Source organism: Somniosus microcephalus, chromosome 10, assembly GCF_052327205.1.
Source record: "Somniosus microcephalus isolate GS21.2 chromosome 10, FLI_Smic_1.0, whole genome shotgun sequence".
In the NCBI taxonomy this organism is placed as follows: Eukaryota; Metazoa; Chordata; class Chondrichthyes; order Squaliformes; family Somniosidae; genus Somniosus; species Somniosus microcephalus.
In genome coordinates this window covers 186135451-186151990 of record NC_140996.1, presented here as the reverse complement: position 1 = coordinate 186151990, position 16540 = coordinate 186135451, and the positions used below count along the sequence as shown (strand labels likewise).

At 47.7% G+C, this 16540-nt stretch overlaps 1 protein-coding gene across 1 annotated transcript in view; it reads right to left on the bottom strand.

Annotated features, from left to right (window-relative positions):
* LOC147111928 (protein furry homolog) overlaps window positions 1–16255 on the bottom strand; it is a 486257-nt gene extending 470002 nt beyond the window's left edge. Inside the window, exon 1 of the mRNA XM_085999325.1 lies at window positions 16036–16255. Within this exon, the coding sequence (XP_085855451.1) occupies window positions 16036–16240 (205 nt within the window). The 5' untranslated portion in view covers window positions 16241–16255. The remainder of the gene's footprint in view (window positions 1–16035) is intronic.
* Window positions 16256–16540: the final 285 nt, after the last annotated feature.

Below are 16540 nucleotides of genomic sequence, written 5' to 3'. Positions count from 1 at the left end.
TTTATGTTCCCTGAAAGCTTACTCTCATATTCTATTTTCCCCCTCTTAATTAATCCCTTTGTCCTCCTTTGTTGAATTCTAAACTGCTCCCAATCCTCAGGTTTATGTCAGGCTCTGTCTATGGAAAAATCTATTTTAAAAGTGTCAACATCTACCTGCAGTATATTATGTCTGAAGGTGCCACTGTGAAAGACAACAGCAACTTACATTTATATAGCGCATTTAACATGCAAAATGTCCCAAGGCACTTAACAAAAGCAATATCCATAAAAACATTTTTGTCACTGAGCCACAGAAGGAGATATCAGGACAGATGACCAAAAGCTTGGTCAAAAAGGTAGGTTTTAAGCAGCATCTTCGAGAAAGAGGTAGAGAGGAGGAGAGGTTTAGAGCTTAGTGGCAGAGAATTCCAGAGCTTAGGACCAAGGCAGCTGAAAGCACGACTGCCAATGGTGGAGCAATTAAAATCGGGATGCACAAGAGGCCAGAATTGGAGGAGTGCAGAGATCTTAAAGGCTTGTAGGACAGGATGAGGTTACAGAGATAGGGAGGGGCGACAACGTGGAGGGATTTGAAAGCAAGGATGAGGATTTTAAAATTGAGATGTTGTTGGTCTGGGAGCCAGTGTAGGTCAGCAAGCACAGGGGTAATGGGTGAATGAGGCTTGGAGCGAGTTACGATATGAACAGCAGAGTTTTGGATGAGCACAAGATTATGGAGGGTGGAAGATGGGAGGCCGGCTAGGAAAGCATTGAAATAGTCAAGTCTAGAGGTAATAAAGGCTTGGATGAGGGTTTCAGCAGCAGATGAGCTGAGGCAGGGTCTGAGTCGGGCAATGTTACGGAAGTGGAAGTAAGCAGTCTTGGTGATGGAGCGGATATGCTATCGGAAGGTCATCTCGGGGTCAAACACAACACCCAGGGCTGGATTTTAATTCAGGGGCGGGTTGGGGTCGTGTAATCCGCATTTCGTGTTAGCCACACAAATCTAAATCGATGTGGGAGATTGATGCAAATTTAACTTAATTGGCCAATTGAGTTCCAGCGTGTGGGAACCCATGGCAAATGAATTTTTCCAGTCTGAAAGTTGCCTCAGATGACGTCATCATTGCTGCTGCTGCATTTAAGGTCTGCAACAAGCCTTGCTTCTTCTGCAGATTACCAACCTTTTGGCCTTTGCTGCTACAGGGACCTGGAGGCAGAATGGCCAGCGAAAGACCTAGGTCTGCTCCAAGATTTGACGACGTTGCCCTGCAGGCTTTAGTTGAGAGAGCAAGAGCTCATAAGGAGGTGCTCTTCCCTTCATCAGGGAGGAAGCCTCCCCAGCAGACCAAGGCTGTGTGGCTGCAAGTGGCAGAGGAGGTCAACTCCTTATCGGTAACCTGCAGAACCTGGATACAGTGCAGGAAGAGATTTCATGACCTTCAGCGCACTGGAAAAGTGAATATGAATTTCCCATCACCCTCAATCTGATCCCCATTGCCTTTCCTCACCAGCACTCAGCTTTAGCAATCTCTTCCTCCACATCCCACTTGACACTGACGTCCCTGCACCCTTACCCATTCCCTTTCTCTCTATGGTAACATTCACCTAACTATTCGACTATGCAGCCCTCACACTCCCTATCACTGTGATGCTATGAAAACAACTGACAACACACAGGGAGGGCCCTTGGTCTTGCCACCTCACTCCATCTTTGTCTCCTTCTAAGTATCTATGCTATGGAATTTCTACACTCACTCCTTCATTCTCACTCAACCTCCACTTGTCTCCCTCATTGCAGGAAAGGAGAGCTCACAATAAGCGAGAAAGAGCGAGGACAGGAGGAGGGCCACCTTCAGTAGCCCACCTCACCCCCTGGGAGGAGGCGGTCCTGGAGATCGTAGGACTGGAGGACGATACGCAAGTGGGGGATGGACAGAGGGGTGCATCACAGCAAGCTGGTGACAGAATAGTTTTCCATCTCTCTCATTGACATTGCATGAGTCACTGATAATGATTCGGAAGCTCTAACAGATGGACTAATGATCATCTGCAATATGCAATGTGCATGTAACCTTGGCATCACATCTCTGACTCTTTCCTTTACTCCCCCACAGGACCATCGCAAGCACCCGTCCCCACTAGCCAGGAGGAACAGCATGAACATCAAGACTCCTCAGAGGAAGCTGCAACCTCTGAGGGCGCAGCATCAGCAGAATTAAGTGCACCCAGCACCAGCGCAGACACTCACACCTCGGTGGGACCTTCGGGACATAGAGTAGTGTGGTCACCTGGTGTATCACAGCTTACAAGTGAGCATCAGCAGATTGTGGAGACGGGGACAGCAGTGGAAAGTCCTAGTCGGAGGGCGCAGGACTCTGCCAGCTCGGCTCAGCTGCATGTCGACCCTCTGCCTCTGGGTCCATCCATAAGATCAGCGGTGCTGGAACTCCAGGAACAGATACAGGAGTCTCTGGCAGGTTTTGTCTCCAGGGTCGCTGCGAGTGTGGAGCAAATGGAGGAGACCATAGCAAACATGAGCAGAGCCTTTGTGGAGTAATTGGCGCATGAACGCATCACCATGGAAAGGATGGCAACCTCCATGGAGGTGATAAGTTGCCAGGAGTGCAGAAAACATGGTGAGTGTTCAGAATAGAATGACATCTGGAGGAGCAATGGTCATCTATTGAACAGAGAAACCAGACCTTCATGGAAGTCCTCCTGAGTAGGACTGCCAGTGCAGATACGGGTCCCCATGGCCCCCCTGATGTGCAGCAAGGTGCTCTCAAGCCACTTGCAAGCGGTGAGGGGACCTGACCCATGAGAGGGAAGTTGGTGGCAGACCTCAAGGAAGTGGGGGCTCCACTCCAAGCGCTCACACTTCCATGCCACTGCAGAGCCCTCGGTCAGAGCCCCACCAGAGTCCACACCCAACTGAGATCGGCGTCTCAACCCCTGCACAGCCGCAGGAACAGCAGACTGTTGACGAGCCCTCACAGGTTCGCCACCCCAGAGGACACCCGCCAAAGGTGTCGAGACAGGAGCAGCAGGAAAGTGAGCAAGGGGCCTCCACATCTGCTGAAGTCACAGGGGAAACACCACGTAGGAGCACACGTAAGAGAAAGATACTGCACAAATAGTCACAAGGGTAGTCACTTGGGTGAAATTTGATGTTTTATGTGGCAAAGCCATCAAATGAATAATGTAAATAAAAAATCTGATAGCTACTGCTGTAGTTGTGGCGTGTGTCATTTCGCGAATGGGACTTCCACATTGAGGGCTTAGGATTACTTGCAATTGTCAGTATGGTGGTCAAATTGCTAGGAATCAGCTGGTTCTTGGCCATTGTCGATGCTCAGGTAAGAAGCTGCGAGGCAAAAGTGCTTGAGTGGCTAGGCTAAGCAAATCTGGCCAGGGTGAGTGCGTTCCTTGCATCTCGGAAGCTATGTTTTCGCGTACTGCTGCCGCTGGTTGATGGGCCTCTGCAAGATGTTCGTTTTCACTCTCCTCCTCCTCCTCATCTGAGGAGGATATGTGAGGAGCCACTTGGTCCTCAGGAATCTGCAAGCCACAATGCTGTGCCATGTTGTGAAGTGCACAGCAAACCACAACAATTCTGGAGACCCTGGCTGCTGAGTACTGCAGGGCTCCACCTGATCTATCCAGGCATCTGAAGCGCATCTTCAGCAAACCGATGGTTTGCTCGATTGCGGTTCTGATGGACATGTGGCTGGAGTTGTAGCTCTCCTCAGCTTCGTTGGATGGCCTCCTCAATGGTGTCATTAGCCACGTCCTCAGGGGATAGCCCTTGTCTCCAAGTAACCATCCGTTAGGTTGGTCTGGCCGACTGAATAGCGGAGACACACTAGATTGGTGCAGTATGAAGGAGTCATGGCAACTGCCAGGGTACTTGGCACAAACATGCAAAATTTCCTTCCTGTGGTCACACACCAGCTGAACGTTGAGGGAGTGGAAGCCCTTGCGGTTGACAAAAATACCTGGATTGCGATGGGGTGCCTTAAGGGTCACGTGTGCAGTCAACGATGCCCTGCACCCTTGGAAAGCCTGCCAGGTTAGCTAATCCAACTGCACGCACCGTGACACTTGCTTGATCCTTGGTGAAATGGATGTGATTGTGCGCGATGGCAAAGAGGGCATCGGTTACCTGCGTAATGCATTTGTGTGCCGCCGCCTGGGAGATGCCGCTGATGTCTGCTGCTGATCCCTGGAAGGAGCCTGAGGCATAAAAGTTGAGTGCGGTGGTGACTTTGATGGTCACTGGTAAGGGTTGTCCACCTGGTCCTCTGGGCTGCAGGTATTGTTGCCGCATTGCGCAGATGTCACCCACTACCTCTCGCGAAAGTTGGAGCCGCCTTTGGCACTGCTGCTCAGACATGTTGAGGTAGCTGACCCTGTGTCTGTAGACCCTCTTTGGGGGGTATCTCCTGCGCCGACGGGCTTCCATGCGCTGGCCCCTTGTGGCCTGTGCATCTTCAGGTGGGTGAGCAGCAGCTTGGCGCTCCTGCTGGTGCTGCTGCTGTTGTTCCTGGTTCTGCTGGTGCCGCGGCTGGTCTTCCTCATCTAATGCCCAGAAGGGAAGGAAATAAATGGCTCCCATGCTTCTGGTAGATGCCTCAGTTGAGGAAGCGCTCAGTGAAGGTGGTGAGAAGGGTTTCCCAGGAGGGCACACTGGAGATGGGTGTCAGGCTCCAAACTTCCACAGCTGTGGTTATGCCTTCTAAAAGTTCCCCCAGACCTGAGACTACAAAGTCCTGCCACCTGCAAATGATGGCTGATCAAATCTACTATTTAATGGTTGACCTGCAGCTGAGAGTCAGCAATCCAATTGTGCTCCCGCCAGGTTTCACCGTTGTGTTTCAGAACAGGCGTGTTTCAGGTGGGAAAAGGGTTAAAATCGCAAAGGCATATCAAAATGGCATTATAGAGCCAATTTAGTGCTCGTTAAGGGCCTTAATGGCCTATACCGCCTCTTGGAGGTGGGACGGAGACGGGACCACTAGACACAAATTATTTAAAATTGCTTGGAGGCGGGATGGAGGCGGGCTTGGGCCCGCCCACCAGTTTATGCAAGTGTAACCCCCCACACGCCTCCAATCCCGCCTCCATGGCCCAATGAAAACCAAGCCCTCAGGTTGCGAACAGTTTCGTCATTGGAGCCATGTCCTAGATACTAAGCTTCAGGGGTGGAAACGATGGCCAGGTAAGGAAATTTGTGGCGGGGACCAAAGACAATGGCTTCAGTCTTCCCAATATTTAGTTGGAGGAAATTTTTGTTCATTCAATATTGGATGTCAGACAAGCAGTGTGACAAATCAGAGGTTATGAGGCACTCTGATAGAATTTTCATTGTTAGGGGTGTCACACCTTGCCAATCATATATAACCCACTATTTTAGTGAGTGTCTTGCAGTGTACTCTTTTCTCTACAAGCTACTCAAAATGTTTTCTGAAAGAAAAATCCTGCCTTTTTTTCTCGGTAACTGAAATTTTTATTGTACAAAATAAGAATTTAAACAAAATATTTTTTTAAATTACATAGTTCACAAAAAGATGATAAATTTATACACTGAATTATCTTTTGTGTCTTTTAATGTCATCATAAGGTTTTTATTTGAAGATCTCAGCCTCTCCCAAGCCTGGCTTGTACTTGATAGGACCGACCTTCCTCTCCTAGTGCTGTCCTGGAGCAATTAGTGTGCAACACACCAGAAATGCACTCTGTTATGGCGACATCTTCAGCATCCAAGCATCCTCTGGGGCCTCATTACAGTGAAGTAGATGCACACCCGGAGCACTCTTAGGCACACTTTTGGGCACAGGGCCAGACAAAAGAGGATGTCTGGGTGCTGCCTGAGCCTTAAAGGCACCAGCATCATTAAGTGGGAAAGCCAGAAAGAACTTGATTTTTTTCAGGTAACGTGACAGGATTTTGATCTAATAAAGAGCTATATGTTTATTAATTTACATATAAGAAAGAAAGACTTGCATTTATATTATGCCTTCACGACCTCAGGATGTCCCAAAGTGCTTTACAGCCAATGAAGAAGTGTAGTCACTACAACAGTGTAGGAAATGCGGCAGTTAAGTTGCGCACAGCAAGGTACCACAAACAGCAATGAGATGATGACCAGATAATCTTCTTCATCCTCCTTCACTTCCTCCAAGTGGCACGTGTACAAAAGTATGCCAAATGGGATCCCCATTTTGCTTTTGCCCATAATTCACCTTTACTGCAACCTTTTAATTGTTATCACATCAATGGCTAAAGAGCAATTCATTAAATAATTCTTACTATATTGCTGTCTTTCCCTTCAAAGGTAACAGGATTTCAAATGTCGTGTTAGGAAACTGACTGCCTGGTTAACATGGGGGCAGTCTTCAAATGACTTGTGATCAGCTAAATGTCATAAATCGACATGCTGAATCCAGCCAAGTCTGGTAAATAAAATTTGCATAGCAGTTCCTATTTCAGATGCAACAGAGCAGCCTCTGCCTAACCCGTGATCAGTAGTGCATGTAAAGCGCAATTGGAATGGAGATCCAGCAAAATGGTCTCTATCCCTATTTTCTTCAGTGTTGCACCTCAGAAATAAAGGCCATTACAGGAGTTGTATCTTGAACAGGCCTCCACAGCCATATGGGGTCAATATAATGGAAAATTGGCCCCATGAGTACATGAATGTCTGAAGAGGAAAATCCAAATGTTGAAGACACAAAATTGGTGGTCCAGATTGGTGAATTTTAACATTAAAAATTGTGTATTCTTGTTAATTTTAAGCAGTTTTATACTTCACAATTGTTTTTTTATTTTTAGATTTAAAATTATTTATTTATTATTTTTAGATTAAAAATAAAAAATAAAAATAAAAACTTCCTTAAAAGTTACCTCAACAGTGTCATTCTGCCACATCCAACCCTCCCCACACACCCAGTTCACAGAGGCACTCTACCCCCTCTGGACCCAGTTCACTAAAACACTGTACTCCGTCCAACTCCCCATCCCCTCAGAGACATTCTCTCCTCCTACAACCTTCCCAGCACTCCTTACAACCTCAATCAAGCTGTAACTCTTCTTTCTCCCCCTGCAATTGATCCTGACCCCTTCTCTCCTATGCCGTTAAAGCTGGTATTCTTATATCACCCCCCATTCAAGTTGCCACTACTCTCCCCCCACCCACCCCATGCAATCTGACACTTTCTCCCTTCCTCCGTTCAAGCAGTCATTTCCCCCCCCCCCCCGCAGTTTATGCTGGCACTCTCACCAGTCTAGTTCAAGGTGGCACTCTTTACCACCCCACCCCACCCCCAACTCAAATTAATACTCTTCTTCCCCTCCTTCAGCTCAAACTGTCACTTTCCCCCTCCCCCTTCATTTCAAGCTAGCACTCTTTAATCCAGTTCAGGCTGGCAGTCTTTAGCCCGCCCTTCAGTTAAAGCTGGCATGGTTCTTCCCCACTCCCTCTCAGTTATGTTGGTAATCTCCTTCCTTCCCCCTCCCAAAGTGCTGCTCTCAGCTGCTCCCCTAAGCACCAATTGCAGCTTCTGCACCCCTTCATTTCTCCCCTTATGATGCCACTTCATTACCTTCCATTTCCCTGCACTTCCTTCTCCCATTCACTTCCCCTTCCCTCCTTCAACATCACCTATTTCTCCATATCCTTTCCCCTTCATTGCCACCCATTCCCCTTTCCTCTCCCCATTATTGCCACCCATTTCTCTCCCTCCTTGCTCCTTTCAGTGTTGTTTTTACTCAAGCCCAGTTGCCAATGGAAGTAATTCTGGCCACTGCATACATTCCTGTTCTTGCAAGAATTTCCACTTACAACAAGCAGAGGCTGGACCTACTGCCATTAGCAACAGGACTTGGTTTGGAGCAGCACTGAGGGGAGAGGAACTACGTCCCACTGATCCTTGTCAGCAAATGTTGACACTCAAACTGTTTCTGGTCCTTACTGAGCTTTGCAGACCCCAAAATGTTGATGATATGCATGATCTGCTAGATTTTGACTATAATTTTCAGAAAGATAGGGATTTTTGCTCGTCATTTTCAAACTGGTTAGCTCCAGAAATATCTCAATCTAAAACATTACGTAGCACTATTTGTGACACACCTAAAACACATATTACAAATATTAGATGTTTCACTTTCAGCATCAATGACTAAAAACCTAATCCCAGCTTTTGTTTGCTCTTTAAGTCAGCTGAAGGGACTAGGGCCTAAAAATTCGGTTGCTTTGCGCTGAAGAGGGCGCTAACGGGGTGCAAAGCAACTAGCACTCGGGTGCGGCGCCGCCAATGCCTCCCGCGAAATTCAGTGGGAGGTTAGCGGCGGTGGTAACCGTTAGCACCCTGCGGCGACAGCGTAATCGCCGTGTGCAGCACCCCACTTGTGCCCCAGCAGCAATCTTCGGTAGCACCCCCTGACTTACCGCCCGACGCTATGTCCGACGGGGTCAGGGGGGCCTACCTGCTGGGGCAGTGCAAATTAAAGGGGAGGTGCCGGGCGGCCATTTTTGTTGCTGGCCGCCTGCCAGCACCTGCCCCTGTTGCCATCCCCAGCCTCCTCTGCAGCCCCCCCCCGCGGAGAGCCGGTTGCACTCTGTAAGCCCGGCACTTCTCTTGCGTGCCGGGCTCTTTTGCCGGCACTCCGATCCCTGGTGGCCCAGCTGGGCCCCGGGTTGCGCTGTGCTAGGCCCCTCCTCTTTAATAAGGGGAGGAAGGCCTGCAGTACCACGGCACGTAGCGCCGCGATATTCACTTGTAGCGCCCCAAGAGGGAGGCAGGGCGCTTCCAGTGCTACCGGTGAATTTCGGCCGTGGGGATGCTCATTTTTTCGGGGCGCTAAAAGTAGCACCCCAAAGGGGGCGCTAATCAAGTTTTCCCCCTAGGTCTTCCTCCCCCTCCCCCCAATATCATGGTGAGAGCTCCCAGGCTACTCCAAGAATTCCTCCACATAACACCCCCATTTGGCTCAACAGAGCTCTTGCCAGTTGAGAGTTGACAAGAGTTCAATTCGGAGCCTAGCAAATGCCCAAAAGTTCTGTAGACAAAGGTAGTCAATTTCAGAGGAGATGAATTACCTTTCCAACAGTAGCACCTTAAGGAGCATTTTTTAAATTTAGTAACTGTCAGCCGTGGCACAGTTGGAGCACCCTCGCCTCTGAGTCAGAAGGTTGTGAGTTCAAGTCCCATTCCAGGGACTTGAGCACAAAAATCTAGGCTGACATGCCAGTGCAGTACTGAGGGAGTGTTATACTGCTGGATGTGCTGTCTTTCAGATAAGGCGTTAAACCGAGGACCTGTCTGCTTTCTCAGGTGGACCTAAAAGATCCTATGGTACTATTTCGAAGAAGGGCCAGGGAGATATCCCTGCTGTCCTGGCCAATATTTATCCTTCAGTCAACATCATTAAAACAGGTTATCTGGTCATTATCACATTGCTGTTTGTGGGAGCTTGCTGTGCACACATTGGCTGCTGTGTTTCCTGCTTGCAACAGTGACTACACTTCAAAAAGTACTTCATTGGCTGTAAAGTGCTTTGGGATGTCTGGTGGTCGTGAAAGGTGTTGTGTATGTACCTTTAAGGGAATAACTGGGTTTAGACTGCAGTACCGGCAGTGACCACCCCTGTATAAAAGGCCCTAGCAGGCTTCTGTATTTCAGTCTGACGTTGCCTCCTGTTCAGTAAAGTACCTGTTAAACTGTTCTCCCGAAGTCCGTGTATTATTGAGGCGCGGACTTTACAGTGGCGACGAGTAAGTTCGAACTCACCTGCAGTGTGGCATCATCTCACGGGGATCTCGCCCTGAGAGGAGGTCGTAGTCTGAGGTCGTAGTCTGAGCAACGGGCATCGACCGAGGGCAACCGCCCAAAGAATTCATCGGTGTTCGGAGAATTGCGGGAGAGACTGTGGAGAGCTGTGCTTGGCTCCCCAGTTAAGGTGTTCCAGCAAATTGTGCTGGTAGCAGGTAGCGCGCTGACCCTTCCGGACTGCGGCGGGCTCAAGCTCGATCGAGCGGCTCTACAAAACGGGCTGTGCAGCGTCGCCGGGAAAAGAAAACAAGAGAGAGAGAGGGTGGAGCGCACAGGGCGCGGTTGGTGCTCAAGAACAGGGCAGCGGAGAGAAAATAAAAGGGGGGAAGGAAAGCGAGACGCGCCGAAGCTGCGGGTCGCCGCCATTACCCTGTAGAACGCTAGGAGCAGCGTGGCAGCAAGGGGAAGAAGCAAAAGCGCGGGAGGTGCCATTTTATCCCGTTGGGGAAGAAGCAAAAGCGCGGGAGGCGCCATTTTATTCCACTGGGGAAGAAGCAAAAGCGCGGGAGGTGCCATTTTAAATCACCCAAGATGCCGAAAAGTGGCAGTATCACTACTTTCGACAACGAGGTAGAAGACTGGACCACGTATGTGGAAAGAATTGAAGTGTACTGCAAGGCAAATGAGGTGGCCGATGGAAAGAGGGCGTCGGTATTATTAAATCTGATGGGTGCGAGTACGTACGGCCTATTGCGGAATTTAATTACCCCAGCTAAACCAATGGAGAAAAGTTTTGAGGAGATTGTTCATATCTTACAGGAACACCTAAGCCCTGCACCACTGCTGATAGCAGAAAGATTCAAGTTCCATAAAAGAAACCAGTACAAATATGAGAGCAATGCTGACTATCTTACGGAACTACGCAAGTTATCGAAGCACTGCCAGTTCGGAGCAGGACTGGCAGACACCTTACGGGATAAGTTTGTCTGCGGGCTCCAGAGTGAAGGAACCCAGAAACGACTACTTTCAAAAAAGGACCTGACGCTAGAACAGGCTTTCAGCGTGGCAGTATCCTACGAAGCAGCAGCACGGGGAGCTGCGGAAATACAACAGAAACCACAAGAATACAGCGCTAACGAAATGGCATATGGAGCCGAAAAGTGCTATCACTGCGGCAGAACAACCCATGAGCAGAAGGACTGCTGGTTTAAAGACAAAGTATGCAGGCAATGCGGAAAAATGGGACATATAGCAAGAGTCTGCAGGTCGGGGAAAAAAACCAACACGACAAGAACTACTAAGGAACAGTACAGGAAAGTAAAGAAACTGACAGACAGTAGTTCGGAAGATCAGGAGAGTGATAAGGACTCCGGGAGCAGGAGACTAAGTTGTTTGAAGTTACACAACGTGATCGCAAAGGAAGATCAACGAACCATTTGGGTCACCCTCATGATAGCAGGGTCCCCAGTAAAGATGGAATTGGACACAGGATCAGCCCTAACTGTCATGAATCGACGAGACTATGAGCGGCTATTCTCACACATACCCTTAAAGGACACGTCCATTGTATTGAAGACATACACGGGGCAAAAGGTCTACCCCAGAGGAAAAATAAGGGTGCCAGTTAAATATAACAGCAAGGAAACACAGAAACTATATATGTATATACTACGAGATGGAGGACCACCATTATTGGGACATGAATGGATCCGAAAAATACAATTGGATTGGCATTCCATTCTGGCGCTAACTGTGACTGACAAAAAGGATGATGACGTCGCACCTGGACGTTTGTCACAAATTCTATCTGACGCGGAAGAGGTGTTCCAACAAGGACTTGGGACTCTAAAAGGAGTAAAGGCAACCATAAAGATTGAGGATAACGCAAACCCAAAATTTTTCAAGGCCAGACCGGTGCCATACGCGATCCGCCCAGCCGTTGAAGCTGAACTGGAGAGTCTGGAGCGTTCGGGTGTGCTGTCCAAGGTGGACTGGAGCGAGTGGGCCACACCCATCGTTCCTGTAATGAAGAAAGCATTGAGCAGCTCGCCTGGGGAGCCAAGGAAGGTTTGCATCTGTGGGGACTTCAAGGTGACTGTGAACCCAGTCCTGCACACAGTACAGTATCCACTTCCGCGGATAGAAGATATTTTCGCCTCACTATCTGGAGGGAAACGTTTTACAAAGATTGATCTGGCTCAAGCGTATCTACAGATGGAGGTGGAAGAAGCATCTAGGAAATACCTCACGATAAACACTCACAAAGGCCTTTACCAGTACAATCGACTGGTATTCGGGGTAGCATCGGCCCCGGCTATTTGGCAGAGGGCAATGGAACAAGTCCTGCAAGGGATCCCGGGGACCCAGTGTTATTTGGACGACATCCTGGTTACGGGCGAATATGACAATGAACACCTTGCCAACCTGGAGCAGGTGCTCACGAGATTGCAGGAATATGGGCTACGAGCCAACCGCCCCAAATGCGAGTTCTTCAGGAGACAAATCTCGTATTGTGGCCACATGATTGATGAGGAAGGGTTGCATAAATCGCCGGACAAGATTGAGGCTGTAGTCAAGGCTCCAGCACCGGAAAATGTGTCGCAACTGAGGTCGTTCCTCGGGTTGGTGAACTACTACCATAAGTTCTTGCCGAATTTATCCACAATTCTGCACCCACTGAATGCCCTGCTTCAAACTGGAGTAACATGGAAATGGAGTGATGAGTATAAGTGTGCCTTTCAGGAATGTAAATGCCTAATCACTTCAAAAGAAGTATTGGCCCACTACAACCCAACACTACCGATTCGGTTGGCATGTGATGCGTCACCTTACGGCATTGGAGCGCTGCTGTCACACAAATTCCGTGACGGTTCAGAGAGGCCAATAGCCTTTGCATCGCGCTCGCTAACCTCAGCCGAGCGTAACTGTGCCCAGATTGACAGGGAGGCCCTCAGCCTGGTGTGGGGGGTGAAGAAGTTCAACCACTATCTGCACGGGCAGAAATTCACCCTACTGACTGATCATCAGCCCCTGGTCTCCATTTTTAACCCAAAGAAGGGTGTTCCGGTGATGACGGCGCAACGGCTGCAAAGATGGTCACTTTTCCTAGGGGTACATCAGTACGACATAGAGTACAAGGGTACGAAACAGCATGGGAACGCTGATAGCCTGTCGCGCCTACCGTTGCCTACGGCGGAAGAAGCACCTGCAGTGGACCCTGTTGAGATATTCCATGCGACCATAGTCGAATGTTTGCCTGTTACAAACGCAAGTATTGAGAAGGAAACCCGAAATGACCTGACACTCTCTCGGGTCTATGATTTGACGGTGAAGGGATGGCCAGCATATGGCGGCTCACTGTTGCCAGCATTCTCGCCAAGGAGAGAACAACTGTCAGTGTGCCGGGGGACCTTGATGTGTGGATCCCGAGTGGTAATTCCACCCAAGTTGAGAGATAGAGTGCTCAATGAGCTTCATGAGGGTCATCTGGGAGGGGTAAAAATGAAGAGCCTAGCCAGGGCGTTTGTGTGGTGGCTGGGAATCGATAAAGAAATCGAGGATATGACCAAGAGATGCACAGGATGCCAGAAGGTCCAAAACGCTCCACCACAGGCCCCGCTACATCCATGGGAGTGGCCCTCATCTCCATGGCAACGGGTACACATTGATTTTGCTGGTCCATTTATGGACTCAATGTTCCTAATCGCTGTGGACGCCCATTCGAAATGGCCAGAGGTCATTAAAATGTCCTCCACCACCACGGAGAAAACTATTGCAGTCCTAAGGACCATCTTCACCAGGAATGGGTTGCCAGAACAGATTTGCTCCGACAATGGGCCACAGTTTGTGTCTGAGGATTTCCGGAGGTTCCTGAAGAATAAAGGGGTGAAACATTACACATCTGCCCCATATCATCCAGCCACAAATGGATTGGCTGAGAGGTTTGTTTAGACCTTTAAAAAGGCCATAAAGGCAATGTATAATGACGACATACCACTACAACACAAGGTGGATAATTTCTTGTTTGCTTACCGGAATGCGACACATGCAGTAACCAACCAAACTCCAGCCGTACTGTTTTTCAACCGAAGGCTAAGATGTCGCTTGGATTTGCTCAAACCAAACATAAGACGAGATGTTGAGGATAAGCAGTTCCAGCACATAAATGAGAAGCCAACCAGGAGCTTCAGGATAGGGTAACCAGTCTTGGCCCGCAACTACCGAACAGAAAAATGGCAGCCAGGAATGATATGCACACAACAGGGACCACTAATTTACACAGTGGACGTTGGAGAGAGCATCGTGAGATGCCATGCTGACCAGATTCTAGAGTCACAGGAACAAGCCAAATCTATACCACAAGCATGTGTACCTGGTAATGAGCCCAAAGTACAGATTTCGTCTACCTCAGAAGCAGTGGTATTGGAAGCTGACGAACCAACCAATGACAATGAGCCTGAATCAACTACTCGAGAAAGGCGCTATCCAGTCAGGATCAGGAAGCCTCCTCAAAGACTGAACTTATAAATGATTATTTCAGTTGATGTATATAGTACCGAGAAAATTGTAATTGTAATTAGTTATTATTTAGTTGTTAAATGAATGTTATGTACTGTTTATCTAAAAGGGGAGGAATTATTGTGTATGTACCTTTAAGGGAATAACTGGGTTTAGACTGCAGTACCGGCAGTGACCACCCCTGTATAAAAGGCCCTAGCAGGCTTCTGTATTTCAGTCTGACGTTGCCTCCTGTTCAGTAAAGTACCTGTTAAACTGTTCTCCCGAAGTCCGTGTATTATTGAGGCGTGGACTTTACAAAAGGCACTATATAAATGCAAGATTTTTTTCCCCCTTCCTGAGCCTTTGATCCACCATCAGACCGGCTTGGCGCCACTCCAATTTTCCTGGCTACTATCTGATTTGGTGTCTTTCATACACTCTTACATTCAGGGCCACCCACCCCAAGTATTTAAATGACACTGTTTGGGACAGCGTCTGTGTTAGGATTCAAGGGTGTACAGGAGTTCTATGGTGCACATAGGAGGAGAAAAGCAAGAGGTCACAGGGGCATAAAAGAACAGAAAGACAAAGGGAGATAGAGAAGAAGCAACACAAAGCTGTTGCTATCTTGCCATGAACAATGCTACAACAAACCTACTATTTTATTGTAGTCCACCTCCCACTTCAAATCTTTTTCTTCACCACCAAAACCTCAAATCCTACCTTTCCCAACCTATCTGACCTTCACTTCTGACCCACCCAACCTTCCAACTTACCATGAGGAATACTGCGGGAGAAATAGTCATCTCTTTTATGCAAATATGACACACACCTTAAGTGACAGCTGTGGCTCAATTGTTAGCACCCTCGCCCCTGGGTCAGAAGGGTGTGGGTTCAAGTCCTACTCCAGGGATTTGAGCACAACAATCTAGGCTGACACTCCAGTGCAGAACTGCACTGTCGGAGGAGCCGTCTTTCGGATGAGACATTAACCCGAGGCACTGTCTGCCCTCTCAGGTGGATGTAAAAGATCCTATTGGCACTATTTCAAAGAAGAGCAGGTGAGTTATTCCCAGTGTCCTGGCCGATATTTATCCCTCAATCAACATCACTAAAACAGGTTATCTGGTCATTATCACATTGCTGTTTGTGGGAGCTTGCTGTGCGCAAATTGGCTACCGCATTTCCTACATTACAACAGTGACTACACTTCAAAAAGTACCTCATTGGCTGTAAATCGCTTTGGGACGTCTGGTGGTCGTTAAAGGCGCTATATAAATATATGTCTTTTTTTCTTTTTTCTTAAAAAACTTATCAATTGCCCTAAATTTTATACTCTTATATTGCTTCACAATAATTTTAAAGTATACGTTCAGCAACATTCTTACATCGATCATGTAGTGATATGGTTGAAATAATCACTCATATCAACAATCTTCAAGCTCTGCTGAAGGAGAGGAATGCAAAGCATAACTTTAGATAATTACCAATTGCTAGCTGTGCAACCATCAGTTCTACTTAGTCGTAAACAGACTCTTGCCATGGGCACTTTTTAAACTCTTGTATATAAAACACAGCTTGTGGCGCACCGTAATGTTAAAACCGGCAGCACAAGCTAACATGTTAATTTGACCAATATTTCTCTATTCATGCTTTTTCTGGTTAAACTGGTACATATTAATGTAACTTTAAACAGAAATATATCCTGAAATCTACATATTTTAAAAACTGTTCAATAATCATCAGTCACAATCAACATACATCACAGAAACAACTCCTACCTTGAAAAATAGAAGGTCTTTTCTTAGGGCGCCTTAAGTGTATTTGTTCAACATTCCTGTAGTTTCTATTACCCTTTTCGTAATTATCAATCCCCATCAAAAATTCTGGCGGAAGGCTGACTCTCCGCATTGAATTTAATTCATTCTGGAATAAATCTGCAGTATCTTGGATCACAGAGTTCAAATTGTTATCGTCAAGTGCCATTGCCTTGTCAACTAAACAACAGGAACTAAGTCCAGCTTCACATGGGAAGATTTCTTAATCGTGTTCCTCTAACGTATGTAAGCTCAGCTATCTGATTGCCTATCGTTTACCTCACATTCCTAGCTGCTGCACTTGTTAGGGCAGTCCAGCAAGTTAATGGGCGAGGTCTCACGCAGGTGTAGAATTACAAAATAGCCTCCCCTAGCAGCAGTGGATAGCTTCAGAACAAGGTTAAGAAAAATATATTAGATAATTAAAATCCCATTCCTCACAAACTGCTACAAAGATGTGGAAATAATT